Below are 17,044 nucleotides of genomic sequence, written 5' to 3'. Positions count from 1 at the left end.
CAGATGCCACTCCATATGGGACTCAGGCTTTTCTTTGGGGTGTGGGGGGACAGGAGTGAGGTGTGGCTGGTGAGCTGCCAGGGTGTGCTGCTAGACCTGGGAGCTCAGTATGGTCCCTCTCACCTCCAGGGGCTATGTCACCAACTGCTAGCCAGCCAGGAATGTGCTTTCACTTGCTCAGTCCTGCTCAACCTAATTACACCTTCCTGGTGTGCTGTACATAATTTCCCTCCCACCCCAACTGTCCTTTCTCTCCAAGCTGATCCTGCTTATCCTTTAGCGGCACACCACCTTCTCACTTCCCTTTCGTTTTCATCCCCATACCCACCTCTCAGAACTTCTGTCTCTTTCCTTCTCACAGCTCTCAGCTGCCTAGTTTGTGAATGCTGGATAAAAGATGCGCTGGACTCGTACTTGCTTTCTGAACTCTCAAAAGAAATACTTTTTTTGGCCAAGACAGCATGAGCCTGTGCAAGTCACTTTCACAGCAAGACCATTCCTCTAGTACTGTAATGGAGAACATGTGATAAAGGAATCATTGTAGCTCATACTATGGATGAACCAGAGATTTTGAAGTGCCCTAAACTCACTTGCTGTGGAGCACAGGCAACTTCTACATACCATGACTGAAGAGGATGTTTCCCTACAGATCTTTGCCTTTCCCTTGAAACTGGCTGCCTTGAATGTCAGATGGTGGCTGGGGCCAGCCTAAGAAGCAGGGCACTGAATCTATCTCCTAACCACTGCCTGGCTCACTCCAGGCCTCAGTTTTGTATCCTGTGAAATGAGAAAAGTGGGGAGCTGTTTCACTGAGGCACTTTCACTGCAGGTGGAAAATGCTTTGTAGATGTCCTTGCCTTGAACCCTGAAGCAACCCTATATAGCCATTGCAACAATTCTGACCCTTTTGATGTGATTTTCCTTAAGCTCTTCTCCAGCAAATGAAGAACAGCCCAAAGCTCTGACCCTTCTGCCTTCTCCACAGATGGACAGAAGTCACTTCCTATGATGTGTGACAGATGTGTCCACAGTTCACTGCAGTGGATAAGGATCCACTGAGCTGTCCCTGCATGAACCCTATGGAGAACCTACAAATGTGAGGGTACTTCCAATACTGGTAAAGCACAAGCAGACCTCACAGGAGGCTGTCCTGCATGTGTCACCCCTGCAGAGAGCAGCGTTAGGGAACAGTGTTAGGTTACAAAATCAAGCTTACAGCAAAGAGGGCATACCGTTGTTGGTGTGTTCTGGTGTGTCAATACTGTCTTTAATGGTACAATCTCAGACTGATACAGCTAAACACAAAAATAAACAGAGAGACTTCTGGGTATACCAGCACATTTCCTGCCTTTTCAGAGCCAAAATGCTAAAAATCCCATGTTTGCTTCCATTGCATGCCATTCCATCTCATGAAAGCTACTGCGTTTCTCCAGCCTTTATTTGGCTTTGTTTCTGGAGCCACTTGACTGAAGAAGCAGAATAGCACAGGGCATGTTCAGCACAGGATTGTGAACAACATGTACACATGTTCTTCTTGGGGTGCTGGTGGATATTTTGACAGGCTTTAGACACTATTGAAGCTGCATTTAGCTGGTCCAAAAGGCAAAGCTGCAGTCGAGTGAATTGAAATTCATTTACTGCACTGGAAGCTGGACCTTCCTAAGACTATTTCAGCCCTTTCAGGTTTGAATTCTGTGTGTTGCCTAGACAAGATTAATTTCCCTTTATTTTGATCTCATACCTTTTAACAAAAGAAATGTCAAATTCTTTCTTGACCTTTTTAATGGCTATTTTGTTTTGACAAATCTGTCCTTTGGGCACTTTGCATTGACACCAAGAAACTTTAGAGATATCTGTGAGCCAGACTTGAAATTATTACCCCTACTTCTTAACCTCTTTTTTCATATCCATCAGTTGCATTGGTACTGGGGTGGAAGGCAGCAGGAGTGTTAAAGGCCTTATTTTTCACCTTTTCTCTGGCTTTCGTTATTACTTGTACAAGTTCTTTTACGATAGTTCAGATTTTCTCTGTACTCTGGAAATTAAAGCTAGACGTATTGTATTAAAATTTTGTGGGTTTTTTTATTTTTTAAAAACAAACTGGAAACAATTATTGCAGATGGTGGCAGGTTCTCTATCTGCTGTTGTCCTCAAGCCCTGCCTACCATTCTGGGAGATGAACAAACAATCAAACACATATTACAGTACTCAGTGCAAAGGTCAGAAGATATCTGTATCGGCCAGTGGGTCAAGTGGGGTAAGGTACCAGTCCCGGCCATAAAATGTATTTTACTGCTCTGTGCATCCATTTAGTAAATTTACAGAGCTCTTGTCAGTAACAATAACAAAATTTGAGGAACATATAAAACAATTTTGCATCCCATTTCTTTAGATAGTGCTTCATAGAATCTTTTAAACAGCTTTTGAGAACTGTAATTAAATACTTTGAAACATGTTGGGGACAGTTTTGTTTCAGACTTTGCCTCCAGGTTCTTTGGTTTGAAAAACATGCTTGTTTCCAGGAAAGTCAGTATTGTATTTAATTGGAATTAGATGTTGGCAGAGGAGGCTGATGTTTCCAAAGTTGCTGGTGCTTCTGTGAGCTTGGAGATAGGCCTGGCTGCCTCTCGCAACAGTTAATAAAAACAATTAATTGCATCTCTTTATTTTGGATCCACCTACTATTAATTTTTTCCTACTTTTTGTAATCTTCTTACTTAATATGTCTCAGAGTAACAAAAACAGCTCACCCCAGTGAGTGTCCTTCCTTTCCAGTTGGTCAAGAAATGTCTGAAGTGTTGCACGATTTCAAAACAGCTGTTGCTGCCAGACCTGAGAAATGTGAACACTCCAGTTCACAACAGACAGTTGGAGACTTAAAGAAACAACTGAAAATTCTTCCCCTTCCTACCATCAGAAGTAGATGCCAAGTGCAGGATGGTGGCATCTCCTGCATCTCACCAGCACTGTCCCAGTGGGACTGAGCCCCTTGGGAGACCCTCAGCTCCCCTGAGGCAGCATCAGCCTCTGCAGCTGCTCCCTACACCGAGCCCAGGACAGCCTGGGAGGGGGAGCACAGCCACCTCCACTAAATGAATTAGACCACCAAAATCATTAAACTGTGGTAAACATCACGGCACTGAAATTTTGTTCCAATATAATTAGTAATAGTATTCTTTAAAAATAATTTAATAATAAATAAAGGGCTCATTTCCCTCACCTTTCAGTTTCTGGGGTTTTATCTTCTACTAGACAAATTTTCAAGCTTTTTCTCAGTGTACATAACACCTTAGTTTTTAAAATGCTCAGGGCTCCAAGAGCTAGGGCTTTAATGAGTGCAAATACCATCAGCCTTGTTGTAATAGGACACAGCTGGGGGCAGAGCTGGCCCTGGGATAAATTGCTGGCACCTGCATTTTCTCTTCCTCTAGGTGCCCACAAACTGCCCAGCCACCCTTAGGGTGAGGGGGTGCCCTGGCTGGACAGCCAGCGTTCTGGGTGAATGTAGTGTTTTGCCAGCAGTGTCCTACGTGCTGTGCCTGGACAGGACTCCCTGACTTGAGCATAGCTGTGTGATATGGCCAAAATCCACCAGAGAGCGAATCTCTGCCAGGCAGGTTTCCTTTCCTGAGACTGTGCAACCCAGGAGGGACTTTTGTTTACCTGAAGGGTCCTCAGGCAAAGCTAAGCCTCCTGCCAGCCTGCCTGATGGCTCAGCCACATGGTCTCAGTCCTCTTCAGATCCTGCATGGGTCCAGCCCTTCTGCTTGGCAGCTGGCCCTGGATGAAATGAGTTTGACTGGTCTCAGCCCGTTTTGGCTGATCATGTCCACTGCACAAAATTCAATTGTATAGTGTGGAGATCTTCCTATGGCTTTGGGACATGGTGATACAACTGGTCATGTTGATTTAGGGCCAGTCAGGGTATCTGTGATGGGTGCTGTGACAGTAATTGGGATGTCGCACATGGCCAGCTGCCATGGGCTGGATGCACTTCTAAGCAGCTCCAGCAGCTGTTGGTCTGGGATAAGCCCTTAGTGAGAGACTGCTAACCCTTCCAAACCAAAGACCCCTCCCATGGACTTTCTAGGAAATGCCAAAAGCAAAAAATTAAGGGTGAATAGGAAGGTTTAGTCAGATGCCTTTCTCCTGGGGTGAGGATGGCCTGATGGAAACAGGAGGTGGGAAGAAAGAGCAGGTCACCATGATGAAGGAGAAGCAGATGGAGGAAGGAACTGATCCTGATCCTCCTTAAACTTCTGGGGGAGACTGAGGCAGAGACAATGATCACATATCTGTGAGCCAAGCAGCAGACACAGACAGCCTGAACCCAATCCCCCCATCCCAGAGTACCCAGTGCACCCCAGCTCGGTGGTGTCTCCAAGGCAGGAGGAGGAGAGGACACTCCAAAAGCAGCCCTTCCAGTTGCCTTTGCCGGGAATGGAGAGCCAGGGCAGTGCTGGTGGAGATTGAATCTAGTGATTACTTTAAGGGATTTGCTGTCTCTTTCTTTATCCCTTTCTCTCTCTTTTTTTTTTCTTTCTTTTTTTTTTCCCCCTTTTCCCTCCCTCTTATCCCTTTCGTGGTGCATTTGTCTTCGAGGAACCTGGGGTGTTCTTTTCATCAGTTCAATCTCTCTCTGGCACTTGAGTGCTGATTGGCTGAAGGACTTAGGGAAAAAAAAATCTTTAATTAAGTAGATAATCTCTTCTTAGGAAGTTCTGCGGCTCCATTTCACCAGCCCCCTTTAGCTCTTACTTTAGGATTGGTTACCCTTTGCAGAAGGTGGGATTCAGGAGGCATCCGCCTCTTCATCACACCAGGACTGCCGGGTAGAAAATAACTCCATCCCTTCCCTAAATTTTTTTTTTCCTTTTCTCTGGTGGTGGTACCTAAGTTTGGGGTTTTTTTTAGGATCTCCTTTCTCCCTCCTTATTTGGATTTTATATTTCACATGGACCCTTATCTGGGCATCTTCTTCCTCACTCCCTTCTTCCAGTCCTGCTATGCCTGGTGAGTATCAAGAGCACCTCAGTCTGTGTCACAGGCAGGTGCTCTTCCCAGATACCCTAAGGAAATTCCTCTTCACCTTCCTAAATGTCTCCTCTTTCTCACTTAGCTCAGTTCTGTCTTTAATGGAATCAGATATTTAACCAAGTCCCTACACACTCATTGGCAGAGAGGTTAGATCTATGAAAGTCCCCCTTTTCCCCTACGCCTCCCAAAAATAACTATGGGCCAAATTGTGAGCTGTAAAATAGTAAAATAGAGGAGAGCAGATGCTGAGGACCTGGCCCCTCACTTTCAAGTGGGAAGATAACCCAATAGAAAAGCCAGGGACTTCTGTTTTTCCAAAGGGTCCCAGTCAGCTTGTCTCCTGTCTTAATTAAATCAAGTGGGGCTTCTCTCACGCTCCCCAAGGAGGACAGTCTGTGATTAAGAGCTCAGAGCCAGCAGGAGTGAGTTAGATACACAGGAGTGTCACTCTGGATGAGCAGCCTGAGACCCAAGCTCCTTGGCACACACGGGCAGAATTACATGTCTGAAATTCATCTACTAGGATTTCCTGGGGAGAAGCTATTGGTATGTATTTTGCTACGGTGTGGTTTCCAACCACCTGAGTCCCATCAGACCAGTTCTGCTGTGCATAAATCTATGGCCATTTGCTGTGGACCCCTTGCTCTGTCCTAAGGGTGGTGTTATATTTATTTCCCAGAAAGTTCTGTAAGGGTGAACAGAAAGAGACTGCGCTAGCATCAAATCTCCTATCACTGCTTGTGGGATATATCAGTCCTATTCCCAAAGGGAGATGGGTTCTGCAGGTATTTTTCCTATGTGATTTTTACTGAGTACCCAAACTTTATTCTCCATTGCTGTGATGCCCTGGGGAATCTGCTCAGCGGGTTACAGACTTATTTCTAACGGCAAGGAAAGTCTTTTACCATTCAATTACTAAAATCCCCTGCCTTCCCCACAGCAGATCTCTAGGGTTATTACCATGGATGGAGAAATCAAAATTACAGAAAGAGAAACTAAAGAGTAAATGGGAACTCATTCCTGTTAGTCTGGAAGTGAAATTTATGTTCTTTCAGAGATTTACTACTCCCTTCATTAAAAGAATGTGCCACAATTTGTATATGTCTAAATACTATAAAGCAGCAAACTCAAGATAAAACTCCCTTCTGGAACAAGGGGAATACATATGTTCTACAGAGAGACTAGGCAAGAGCTCATGCTGATTTTATTGTTATTTTTCTGCTCTTCCTGTGTATGTGTCTTGCTTTCCTCAATAAAAACAGGTTTAGAATACATTAAAAAAAAATCAGTATTTTAAAGAAACAGTTCAAAGGAGAGAAATTTCAGTGCACAAAGTAGAGCTAAATATGGAAATCCAAGGCATTTTCAGTTCAAAATTGGATGTTTAAATTCCCTGTCACTCAGCAGTTTTTATCTAAGAGAAAAGTTTATAGATCAAGACAACCCCGCTTCCCTCTGCATGTTGCTCATAGGTCATGAGTTCCAGAGAGAAAGGAAAATTGCAACCTTTATTTGAAATTACCATTTTGCATACAGTATCCCTTAACCCTTGAGGAGAAAAAAGACAAGTTTGTGGGAATCATAAAATAATTCTGCTTGAAATTTGTGCTGGTTTTATTTATCTGATCCAACAGCTTAAAATACAACAAGTTTTTTTTTTTCCTGTGATTTAATCAGAAGTATTGGGAGTGGCAGCATGAGGGGGAGCAATATATAACAACAACAAAACATTTCTTTAAATATATATGTGGCCACTTCCCTGTGCATTAGATTTTACCATCTAACGGACCATTCAACCAGTGTATTTCTAGGTGATCAAAATGTCAGGGTTGTATTTAGGAACAAAAAACCCCAAAATAAATATAACAAAATACAGAAAAATGAAGAAAAAAGAAGTAAAGCTTCAAAAGTTTTTGAGTTACCACCCAGTCTCCTCTCTTGTGGGAATAATATAACGATCTTTAATGCAGCAGTTTGTTTCTAAATGTATTTTCTACAGTTCAGCTGTGGGACTGCCTTTGGTTTCCAGCCTCCCTGGTTTTCTAATAATATCAGGGAGCTCGTATTGAGAACGAAACTCAGATCCAAAGTGAAATTCTACCAATTTTCTCTATTTACAGTAATGATGGTAGAGATCTAAATACAGCTTTACCATTTTCTAAAGAGCAGAACCAGCAGCACAGTAGCCTGAGTGGGTGGTAAAATATCAGACAAATATTGTAATGAGAGATTAGATAAGGCTCTTAGGGCATATTAAACCGAGGAGTGTGGTGCTGTTATTGGTTAAAGTTGTAACTGAGACAGAATTATCTGAGGCTTATTAGTATTTGATATGAGTAAAATATAATGGGACAGCTGCTTGGCAGGGTTCTGTGCTTTCAGATTCAATAAAACTATGATAGAAAACTCCTGCTAAAGATATTCATTAGCTTTGAGATAATTTCTTAATATTGGATCCCATGAAAATCTCTTGCCCTGGATTTGCTTTTTACCTGGAGACAGAGTTGTGGTGAGGGAAGCACTGTACCCTGGCCAGGGCCCTGCACAGCCTGGGGAGGGGGCAGTGGAACTTGGGGGTCTCCTCTCTCTACCTGCTTAGCTATGAGCCTGCTTTGCTTCAGTCTGTGTAATGCTGTCCTGGAGTTTGAAGGTGGAACACAGATAGGAACCCCGTGAGCTTCCTCAGAGAAGAGAAATTGCTTCAAATGTCTCCTTTCATGTGCATGATATAAAAAAATCACCAAAGTCATGGGAATTGGGCTGGTTAACACCAGCTGTGAATGCAACTACTTAGTTTAGTTTTACATCCTGCTTTCCTTTGCAAAGGAATGAAAATTTAGTAGAAATACATAATTTCTTTTTAAAAATCACAGAGAAAATAATGAAGAGAGATTTTGGTAGTGATTCCTGTTTGCAGCAGAGATGATTCTAGAGACACTGTCACTATTGTACTACATCTGTGTAAGTAGTGACTTAATTGCTCTCTGCCCTTACTGGAGACTATATACGGAATAGAAATGCATTTTTCTTAACTAAATAATGGGAGAAAACACAAAGCACACAGATTCTGTCTCCATTCTTATCTTTCCTTCCCCCTCAACACAAGTAAGAAAAATTTCAGCCAGCTCCCCTTCTCCTGAACCCACTTGCAGTTGCAAGAGTTAAATGTTGGGGTGTCAAGTGCACCAAACACTTGAATCTTTGTGAATCCTTCACTTGTCTAAGTCCTACAAACCCAGCCAGCAGCATGCCTGCCTGTTGATCTGAGAGCTCAATGAAAATGCCTTCTGTCTCTCTGACTTTATAAAGTGTTTAGAATATCCTGCTGGGAAATTGCTACTGTATCATTACTCAGCTGAAGATGGAGAATTGGCATATCCTGAACTTGGCCTTTTTGTGCACCTTGAAGTATATCCTGGAAGGAGCAGATCCTCTGCTTCAATGCAGTTGCGTCAATTGACTCCTGCTTAACAGGCTGGTTTGCTGTAAATGCTGAATTTGTGGATTACTGTCTTCCGCCTAACGCCATCCTTGCAGCTTCCCAGATGTTCCTAATCCAAGGGTTTGAGGCAAATCCCACCTATATGCTGTGAATTTGGTTTTTCCTACCCACATGGGAAGCAATGCAGACAGGATATTTCTCTTGTTTTGGTGACAAAAGCAAGATAAGAGAGGACTTGCAATTTTCTAGCTCTTGTGTACGCAGAGCATTTTACAAGAGTTTTCTCACAGCTCAGATTCACACTGTCACCATCCTGAGTGTGGTCCCCATAGCAAAGCACTTAAGGTCAAGGCAACGGACAGAAGGGAAACCAGATGGAAAAATAACTTGTTCATGCTGCTACCCAGTTGCGTTAGGATGGGGACCCATGGAGCTTACACATTCTGATTAGCCCCAGGTTCATGGCCCTGTGTGATTCAGGTCACCCGATGCTCTAATCACTCGGCTACAGATGCCTTCTCTCCAAGTCCCAGGAAATATTTAATTAGCTGTACAATGCAGAAGCAGCTCCCAAAGGAAAATTCCTCTGCAAAACAACCATCGACTTCGTGCTAAAGTACCCATGGGGGCTGGAGCACAGCCGGGTCTGAATCACAAGCCTGGAACAAAGGGAAAGAATCTCCTGTTCTCGCAGTGCCTTGGCACAGCCCACTCCTGTTTTGACCCGGGGGAATCTTTCCCAAAGCAAGCTTCATCAATATAAACATATTTTCACCAAAAAACCACAAAACCCAAACTAAAACAAAAGAAAGCTAGACTTGCCAGAAAGAAATGTTGCAAACACATTCCCCTCAACTCTTTCTAAACTGTAACAGCAAAGATCAAGTTCCTTGTGATTTTGACCTCCTTTTGTGGTGTACATTGGAAAGGATCTCTGTGGGTGCAGTTCTAGTGGAGGTGAAATGGGCTTGCTAACTGCATGACTGGTTTTCCAAGGCAGGACAGTGTCCTCTCCCAGTCTCTCCCGTGTCTGATGTCTGGACACCAGTCCTGCCACCCTGTCTGTTGCTGTGTCTGTGGCAGGGCTGCACTTTGACCCTCAGCTTGGGACAGCAGTGCCTGCCTCTGCCTGTGCTTGAACTCACCCTGGAATGTCCCCACAGTGTCTGCATTGGATTTGTAGCACAAAAAGACAGTACCTTTCTCTCCCTTACAAGGGGATACTTGTGGCTCATTTGAAGCAGAACATCATCTTGATAAGAAGCTGAACAGCCAAGTTTCTATCAGTGCATGCTCTGTCATTTTCCCAATCACTCACTCACTGCAAGGTCTCAGTCCACTCATGCCACCCCTCTGGCCTCAGTGTCCTCGCTGGGTGATAACAACACTCACCCTTTTCTCTGAAGTCCTGGGTTGTGAGCAGGGAAAACGCTCCAGAAACTCACCAGAAATAGTGATGAGTGTTATTTTGCAAACCTGGAGATACTGGGATTAGGTATTTTTAGGACACTCTCTCTTTTCTTACTTCATTTCTGACTTGGGATATTTAGAATTGGCTCTTGGGCTTTTTCAAAGTGTCAGTCCTTTCTGCTGTGACACTGCTAAGCAGGATTCACCCAGCCATTCTCCAGATTCTGTAGGTGGTCACTGAACCATATGGAGTCCTAATGCTGACTGACCATTTGCACAAAAACAGACTTTCTCACTAGAGAAGGACTCAGACTGGACAGCATCAGTTCTGCAAGCCCATAGGGACAGTGCTGGAGACAAGCCACAGTGCCTGGCCCTTGGAGATGATCACTCCACGCCTTCAATGGGAACATCAGAAAGCTTAATTTTGTCTAGGACCTCCCACCCACCCCAAACCCCTGGGATCCCCTGCACAGTGTCCAGGAGGGTGGGGAGGACATGTATATTTGTGCTCAGCCATCACCATAACCTGACCAAGAGGAGAGTATGGGCAGTCAGAGCTGGCACCACAGGAAAACAAGGGATTGTGATGTGGAGGGATGCATCTGGACACATATTGCAAAGGAGCAGTGGTGTGATGCCCTCCTTCCCTCAGCATGGTCCCACTCCTGGGGCTAGGGGAAATGCTACCCTGAGTTTAGTCAAGTGAGGTAAAAAGCAAGGCTAGGGGAACAGGAAAGGACTAAAATAATGGGTGGATTGGTACAAAGGATAGCTGAGCAGAGGAAAGCAAAAAGACAGAGCAGTGAAGGAACTGCAGCCCAGTACAACCTGATTGAGGGGAGCAGGGCGGGGGGAAGGAGACGGCACTGTCCTGTCCCTCAGGGAGCAGCAAGGGGACATGAGGGAGAGACTAGAGGTGCCTGCAGCCAGGAGACAAGCAGACTGTGGGGGGGTAAGAGGAGAGCCATGGGATGCCTGGCATTCCCCAGGCCCCTCCGCCATCACCCCCTCCCTGCTGACACTGTCTCTGTCTTCCAGGTCAGTGAATAATTTCCTGATGACGGGCCCCAAGGTAAGAGAAATCCCTTTGATCTCTGTCCCTGATTCTACTAAACCCAGAGAGGGAAGGAGAGAGAGGGAGAGAGAGGTGCTCCTCCTTCCCACTCCTCTCCATCCAGCCTTGGCCAGAGCTCCCCTCACCCCCAGGTTTCCAGCAATAAGGCAGAGAAAGGCCAGGAAAGATTTGCTGTGAGCTGCAACCTGTGAGCTCCTTGGGCTGCACCAGCCCTGAGCAGTGCTGACCTGGGGTTCTTTTAAGCTGGTTGGGGCCAGATTCTGGAGATGTGTCTATTGACACCAGCCAAGGTTCTCACCTGCCATCTATTGCTTCCTGAGGATCAGGTTGGCGTCAGGGCCCACACTGATCCAGCTAGAAAGTATTTGCTGTTAAGCCCTGTAAAACATACTTCCTCAAGGAGCCCAACTAAAATTGCCAGGCATTTGTTCCATATTTTTGACCCCTCACATCACTGTGCTCCTCTTTCAGAGGCCTTTTTCCTTAGCCAGGACCAGCTGTAAAATTTACCCAGTTTTTGTTCTGGCTGTTCCCCAGGAACACCTGCAGGCCCATCTAGCTCCCAATACACTGGTGGAACAACCTTGCTTCAAAGCACTAGCTCTCCCTCTGGGGCTGTGGTGAAGAAGGTGGCAGGCTGAGGCATCTGCTGGCCTAGAGCTCCCTGATCTCTGAGCAGAAGGCTCTGCTTCTTCTCATGGTGGAGAGATAAGGGGTTCCCCCTGGCAGAGGCTGGCTGGCACATTTCCTAACGTGGCTAACAGTCAAGAGCTCAGCCTTCTCCCCCAGGAGGCTCAGGCTCTGACCCAGCACAGCAGAAAATGGGTTTGCTGCTGCTGATGGTGAGCACCACTTCTCAGGGAAGCCAAGGCTGGGAGACCTTCCCAGCTCTGTATGTGTTGCCTTTGTAAGATGGCATGCAGGTTACTTTCAGTTGAAAATATGCATCGTCCCTGTGCTGACCCCCAGCTCTGCTCCTAGGCCTATCTCATCTACTCCAGCAGTGTGGCGGCTGGGGCACAGAGCGGCATCGAGGAGTGCAAGTTCCAGTTTGCCTGGGATCGCTGGAACTGCCCAGAGAGGGCACTGCAGCTCTCCAGCCACGGTGGGCTGCGCAGTGGTAAGGAAAGCATTGGATACCACTACTGGGACCCCCTTGCTACAGGTTAGAGCCCATGGCCCCCTCCTCTCTTCCCAAGTACCTCCTTTTCTTCCCCATCCCCACCTGGGAAGTGCCTCTCCCAGGAATCCCCCAGAGGGATCTCTCCAGGAGATCCCTTCACCCATCAGCTCCCAGACACACAGGGATCTAGCTCCAAGGCATCCTTGCAATGCCAGCCTCACCTACGGACCTGCTGAACCCCAGCTGGCACAGGACCAACTCTCACACAACTGCCTCCCCACAAGGATTGCACCCCCCTGACCTGCACATGCGCTGCTGGCCACACCATGCCTAGATGGTGTCCCAGGGTATCCCAGGGAGGCTGAGAACCAGTGCAGGCTGGTTGGGTAGCAAGCAGGGGGATAAGGCTAAAGGGAGCAGGAAAGAGTTCATCAGTGGCTGTGCTCTGGCCAAGAGGCAGGAGAAAAGTCTTCCTACATCTTCCAGATGTCAGAATCACCCTAGGCAGAAATCCAGTACCCCTGACCTAGGCTACTGTAGGGCATGGGGCTGTGGTCATTGTTACTGTATCCTATTCCTTACCTATTTGCAGGTCCCAGGAAATATTTCAGTGCATATCTGGCCCCCTAGACCCATGTTTGATGCTGGGCTGGGCTCATACCTGCTCTGTAAAGGCAGGATCTGGGTGTAGAGGAGAGACTCAGGCCTCTGGTGGGACTGGCAGGAGACAAGGGACAAGAGCCCAAGGCAGAGGTGGACAAAGGTTTCAAAGCCAGGCCTTGAGGAGAAAATTGCAGCACAAGGCCCCCTCTGAGACCAGAAGCAGATCCCTGAATCATTCCTGTCAAAGTTATCTGCTCAGATCCACACCTTGCTGGTATTAAATGAAAGCCAAAGGCTCAGTGAAGCTAGCTGATGATTCCCAAACTGATCCTGGTGGGTAGGTATGGTCACTGCTCAGAGCCCTTCCAGCAGAAGGTAAGGCTCGAGGGAGCTGTGGGGAAGGAGGTCTTTGATCCTTGGAGAGGCCTCCTTCCTGTTGGGGATGTGTTAGTGAGAAGTGGGGGACATTTGGCTGTCTGTGCTATATTGCCACTGTTGAGCTCCCACAATGACAGCCAGATGCTCTCTTGTCCACACCCTTTGAAATGGCATGAGTCAGTCTGGATCATTTTTGGGAGCTTCTGCCTTCATGCAGTTCAAGCCCAAACTAAGATAATCTGATGTATAGGGCCTCTACTCCACCCCACAAAGTCTTCCCCACTGCAGATGTCCTGTGCAGACTCCTGCATGGCAGGAACAATTTCTAACACTGCCATTGCCATGAAATCTTTAGCACATCTGCTCTCTTTGTATTCCCCCTTGACAGCAAACCGAGAAACAGCCTTTGTCCATGCCATCAGCTCTGCGGGCGTCATGTACACGCTGACCCGGAACTGCAGCCTGGGGGATTTTGACAACTGTGGCTGTGACGACTCCCGCAATGGACAGCTGGGTAAGGAGAGATGAGCTGCTGCCCCTTTCTCATCCCAGGCGGCAGGAGAAGCTCTTCTCTCCTCCTCTGAGGCCAGCAGAAAAACCTCCCTTTCTTGGTTCCCACACCCAGGAATAATGCTCAGAGCAGAGCTGTCCCTGATTCAAAACAAAGTAGTTCTGTGGAAGGTAACAGAGCAAACCTCCACTTTACACCAGCCAAGCTCTTGATGCTTTCCAGTACTTTCTAAATGAGCAGGAAAGTAGAAGGGGTTGCAGTTTCCTTGGTTCAAATCGAGAACTCTATTTAAGCTTCTGGAGAGAATGACTGTGTCATAGGGGCAGAGAAATGGATCTGTTGCCACACACCTAAATGGTAGATCTTGTTATAGCAGCACAGATCAGGGACATCAGGGTTCCCAGGGTCTGCAGGACCAGGGTGGCCCCACAGCAGAATGACCAAAAGGAAAAGCAGGGTGCCATTCACAGACCTCTCTAGCGCTTGTCAGCATGGCAGGCACACAAGAGCACAACCAGGAGAACCACTGTGGCAGCACACAGCCCTCGCACCATCCACATGACTGTGGTATCTAGGCCCTCAGCTGCCCAGCACCCCTGGTAGGGAGCTCCAGGCTGCACTAGTCCAGCTCTCTGCTCAGCTTTCACAGAAAACACTGACATTTAGGGGTTTTGTTTCGAATAGAAAAAGGTCAAATTTCAAGTGATCAAAATCTTTTAAAAGCCATGCCCTACCCAGCCACACTCAGCAGTCAGTATGTGTCACTTTATGACAAACTCCTCTGGAGTGTCCAGTATTTAGTAATTTACTTTACTGGCTGATAGTTTTGAAAACAGCTGCTGCTGCTTAGGTGTCCAAAGTTTGGGAATGCCTGTCTCTAGCAGAGCAAGACTTTTGGGCAACAACACATCAAATTTTATCTTCCCTGTAAAACCAAGTTAGTCATGGCATATTCCTTTTCCCGCAAATATATCTGTTTTTCATGAAAACTTTCCATTGTGAACTTAGAACCTTGTAAGGTACACAAAACTTGTGGGCTTGACCAAAACAGCATGATTCAATTCAGCCACTGCAGCGAATCCAAGTCTGTGAAAGGTTTTCATACTTCCTTCAGTCCCAGCTCTTGATTTGGACTGCATTATCCACTGCAACTACCCACCTCTCATGAAACACGCCTGTCTTTCTCTGGGAAAGGGGATCACAATGCCCTGGGGAAGTCCAGGCAAGGGCCAGGCCTTTCCAGAGAGGCACAAGGTCATTAAACCACAACTCCCCAGATGTACCAATGTGGCACGTCAGGGTCAGAATATTCCAGATTTCAGATCTTCATTAATAATTTGTCATCTTTCTCTAGGAGGGAAAAAAGCAAATTGCATGGCGTTTTTCCAGTCCCACTCAGTTAGGAAAAGTACCTTCCACTATTTTTGTGTAGTTTCACAGTTCTGTACTGACTCCCTTGTTTCTTTATGGTAACTAGAAAATCAGACCATTCTAAGATGACAAACATCGTCTGAGAATTCTGGGTGTGCCAAAACCAGGGCCTCCTCAATACATGTGTGCTAGGCTTGGGCTGTTCCAGGCGCAGGGGAATCTGTTGCCTCTGACCAGGATGCCTCCACCAGTTTGCTAATCAATGTTAGCAAGATGCTGTCCCTGCAAGTCACACTGAACCAGCTGAAGTCAGGGTTTGAGAGGTGATTAGAGACCCAGAGGCTTATCTACATATCTGCTAATGCATGATAACTGACAGCTTCTAAATCCTGCTCTATAGAAAGCCTAGAAAGCCCTGCACTTGTAGTACAGGACATACCCCTTTGCAGCCTGCCTGAGTCACTTATTATCCAGGCCTCAGCAGAAATGCCATGAACTCAACAGGAGGGAACCTGGGAGCACTGTGAGGTGAAAGGCTGGATGTGACCCACAGCTTCCATTCCCTTCCCTCACTTCTGAAACCTCTTCTGGTTCTTTGACAGCACACATCTCATCTCCTTTCTTAGGGGGACAAGGCTGGCTGTGGGGAGGCTGCAGCGATAATGTGGGCTTTGGGGAAGCCATTTCCAAGCAGTTTGTGGATGCCCTGGAGACTGGACAAGATGCCAGAGCTGCTATGAACCTGCATAACAACGAGGCAGGTAGAAAGGTGAGCCCCTCTTTCCCTCCAGAGCTGATGGTGCATACCAAATTGGCTCTGAACATTCACTGTGGAGAGTCACAATTTGCTGTGGCTAAAATCACACGTCTAGAAGAAACAACTTCTGGGGGGACAGCAGCAGTACAATGGTGTCTGCTCTAAGGTAGCAAAGCTTCTGTGTTACAGTGTTAATGACTTTCTGCAGTCCTCTTTCTCCCAGTTCACAGAGGGGAACACTGGGAAAAGCAAATCTGTGAGCTTCAGGACTATCGTGCAGGGAGAATTGATACCAAACTCCTCCATAGGCCTGGAGCCATGTTTCTGCATGCATTGCAGTACAGAAATGGCCCCTCCTGGAGTTTTTCCTGAACCCCTCTCTCTGCTCACCCTGTAGGCAGTGAAAGGGACCATGAAGCGGACTTGCAAATGCCATGGTGTGTCGGGCAGCTGCACCACCCAGACCTGCTGGCTGCAGTTGCCTGAGTTTCGGGAGGTGGGCACTTACCTCAAGGAGAGGTACCACAAAGCCCTGAAGGTAGACTTGCTGCAGGGAGCAGGGAACAGTGCTGCCAGCCGGGGTGCCATCGCTGAGACCTTCAGTTCCATCTCCAAGAAGGAACTGGTCCATTTGGAAGACTCTCCTGACTACTGCCTGGAGAACAAGACACTAGGGCTGCTGGGCACGGAGGGCAGGGAGTGCCTGAAGAGGGGCAAGGCGCTCAGCAAGTGGGAGAAGCGGAGCTGCCGGCGGCTGTGTGGGGACTGTGGGCTGGCAGTGGAGGAGAGGCGAGCTGAGATGGTGTCCAGCTGCAACTGCAAGTTCCACTGGTGCTGCGCTGTGCGCTGCGAGCAGTGCCGCAAACGGGTCACCAAGTACTTCTGTGTCCGCAAGGAGAAGCGGGAGCGGAGCGGAGGTGGCGGAGCCAGCCGCAAGCTCAAGAGAAAGCTCTAACTTGCTTCTGCTCCTCCACAGTCCTGTCTGCCCCTCTCCTCTCCTGCCCTTCCCATCAGCCCCTGGCACCATTTCCGTTTGGCATAGTTCTGTCTCATTCCCACTGCTGCCTCACTGGGGCCTGGACAAGGCAAAAGAGCCTTGTATGAGTGCTCAGGCCTTGCCCATACAGGGCATTAGTGCAGTGGGTAACGTCTTCTGGGGAGACCTTCAAGTGTTGACAAAACAAGGTGAGATTCGGTCCCTTGAACTCAGTGTCACTCTATCCAGTGACTATGGCATTATCTCTGAAAACACAGGAGATCTTGGTGGCTCCTGTGGTTTTGAGCTTGTCTGTTCCTAAACAAGCACCTGCTCTGGGCTTTTGAGTAAGTGAGAT

At 47.1% G+C, this 17,044-nt stretch overlaps 1 protein-coding gene across 1 annotated transcript; it reads left to right on the top strand.

The window, feature by feature from the left end:
• Positions 1–4,954: 4,954 nt before the first annotated feature.
• WNT8B (Wnt family member 8B) lies at positions 4,955–16,665 on the top strand. Its single transcript, XM_069020408.1, has 6 exons — positions 4,955–5,013; positions 10,931–10,964; positions 11,949–12,087; positions 13,460–13,585; positions 15,580–15,722; positions 16,108–16,665. The coding sequence occupies exons 1-6, from the start codon at positions 4,955–4,957 to the stop codon at positions 16,663–16,665; spliced, it is 1,059 nt and encodes a 352-aa protein (XP_068876509.1).
• The last annotated feature ends 379 nt before the right edge of the window (positions 16,666–17,044 follow it).

Source organism: Aphelocoma coerulescens, chromosome 6 (assembly GCF_041296385.1).
Source record: "Aphelocoma coerulescens isolate FSJ_1873_10779 chromosome 6, UR_Acoe_1.0, whole genome shotgun sequence".
In the NCBI taxonomy this organism is placed as follows: Eukaryota; Metazoa; Chordata; class Aves; order Passeriformes; family Corvidae; genus Aphelocoma; species Aphelocoma coerulescens.
This window is presented reverse-complemented; position numbering and strand designations above follow the sequence as displayed.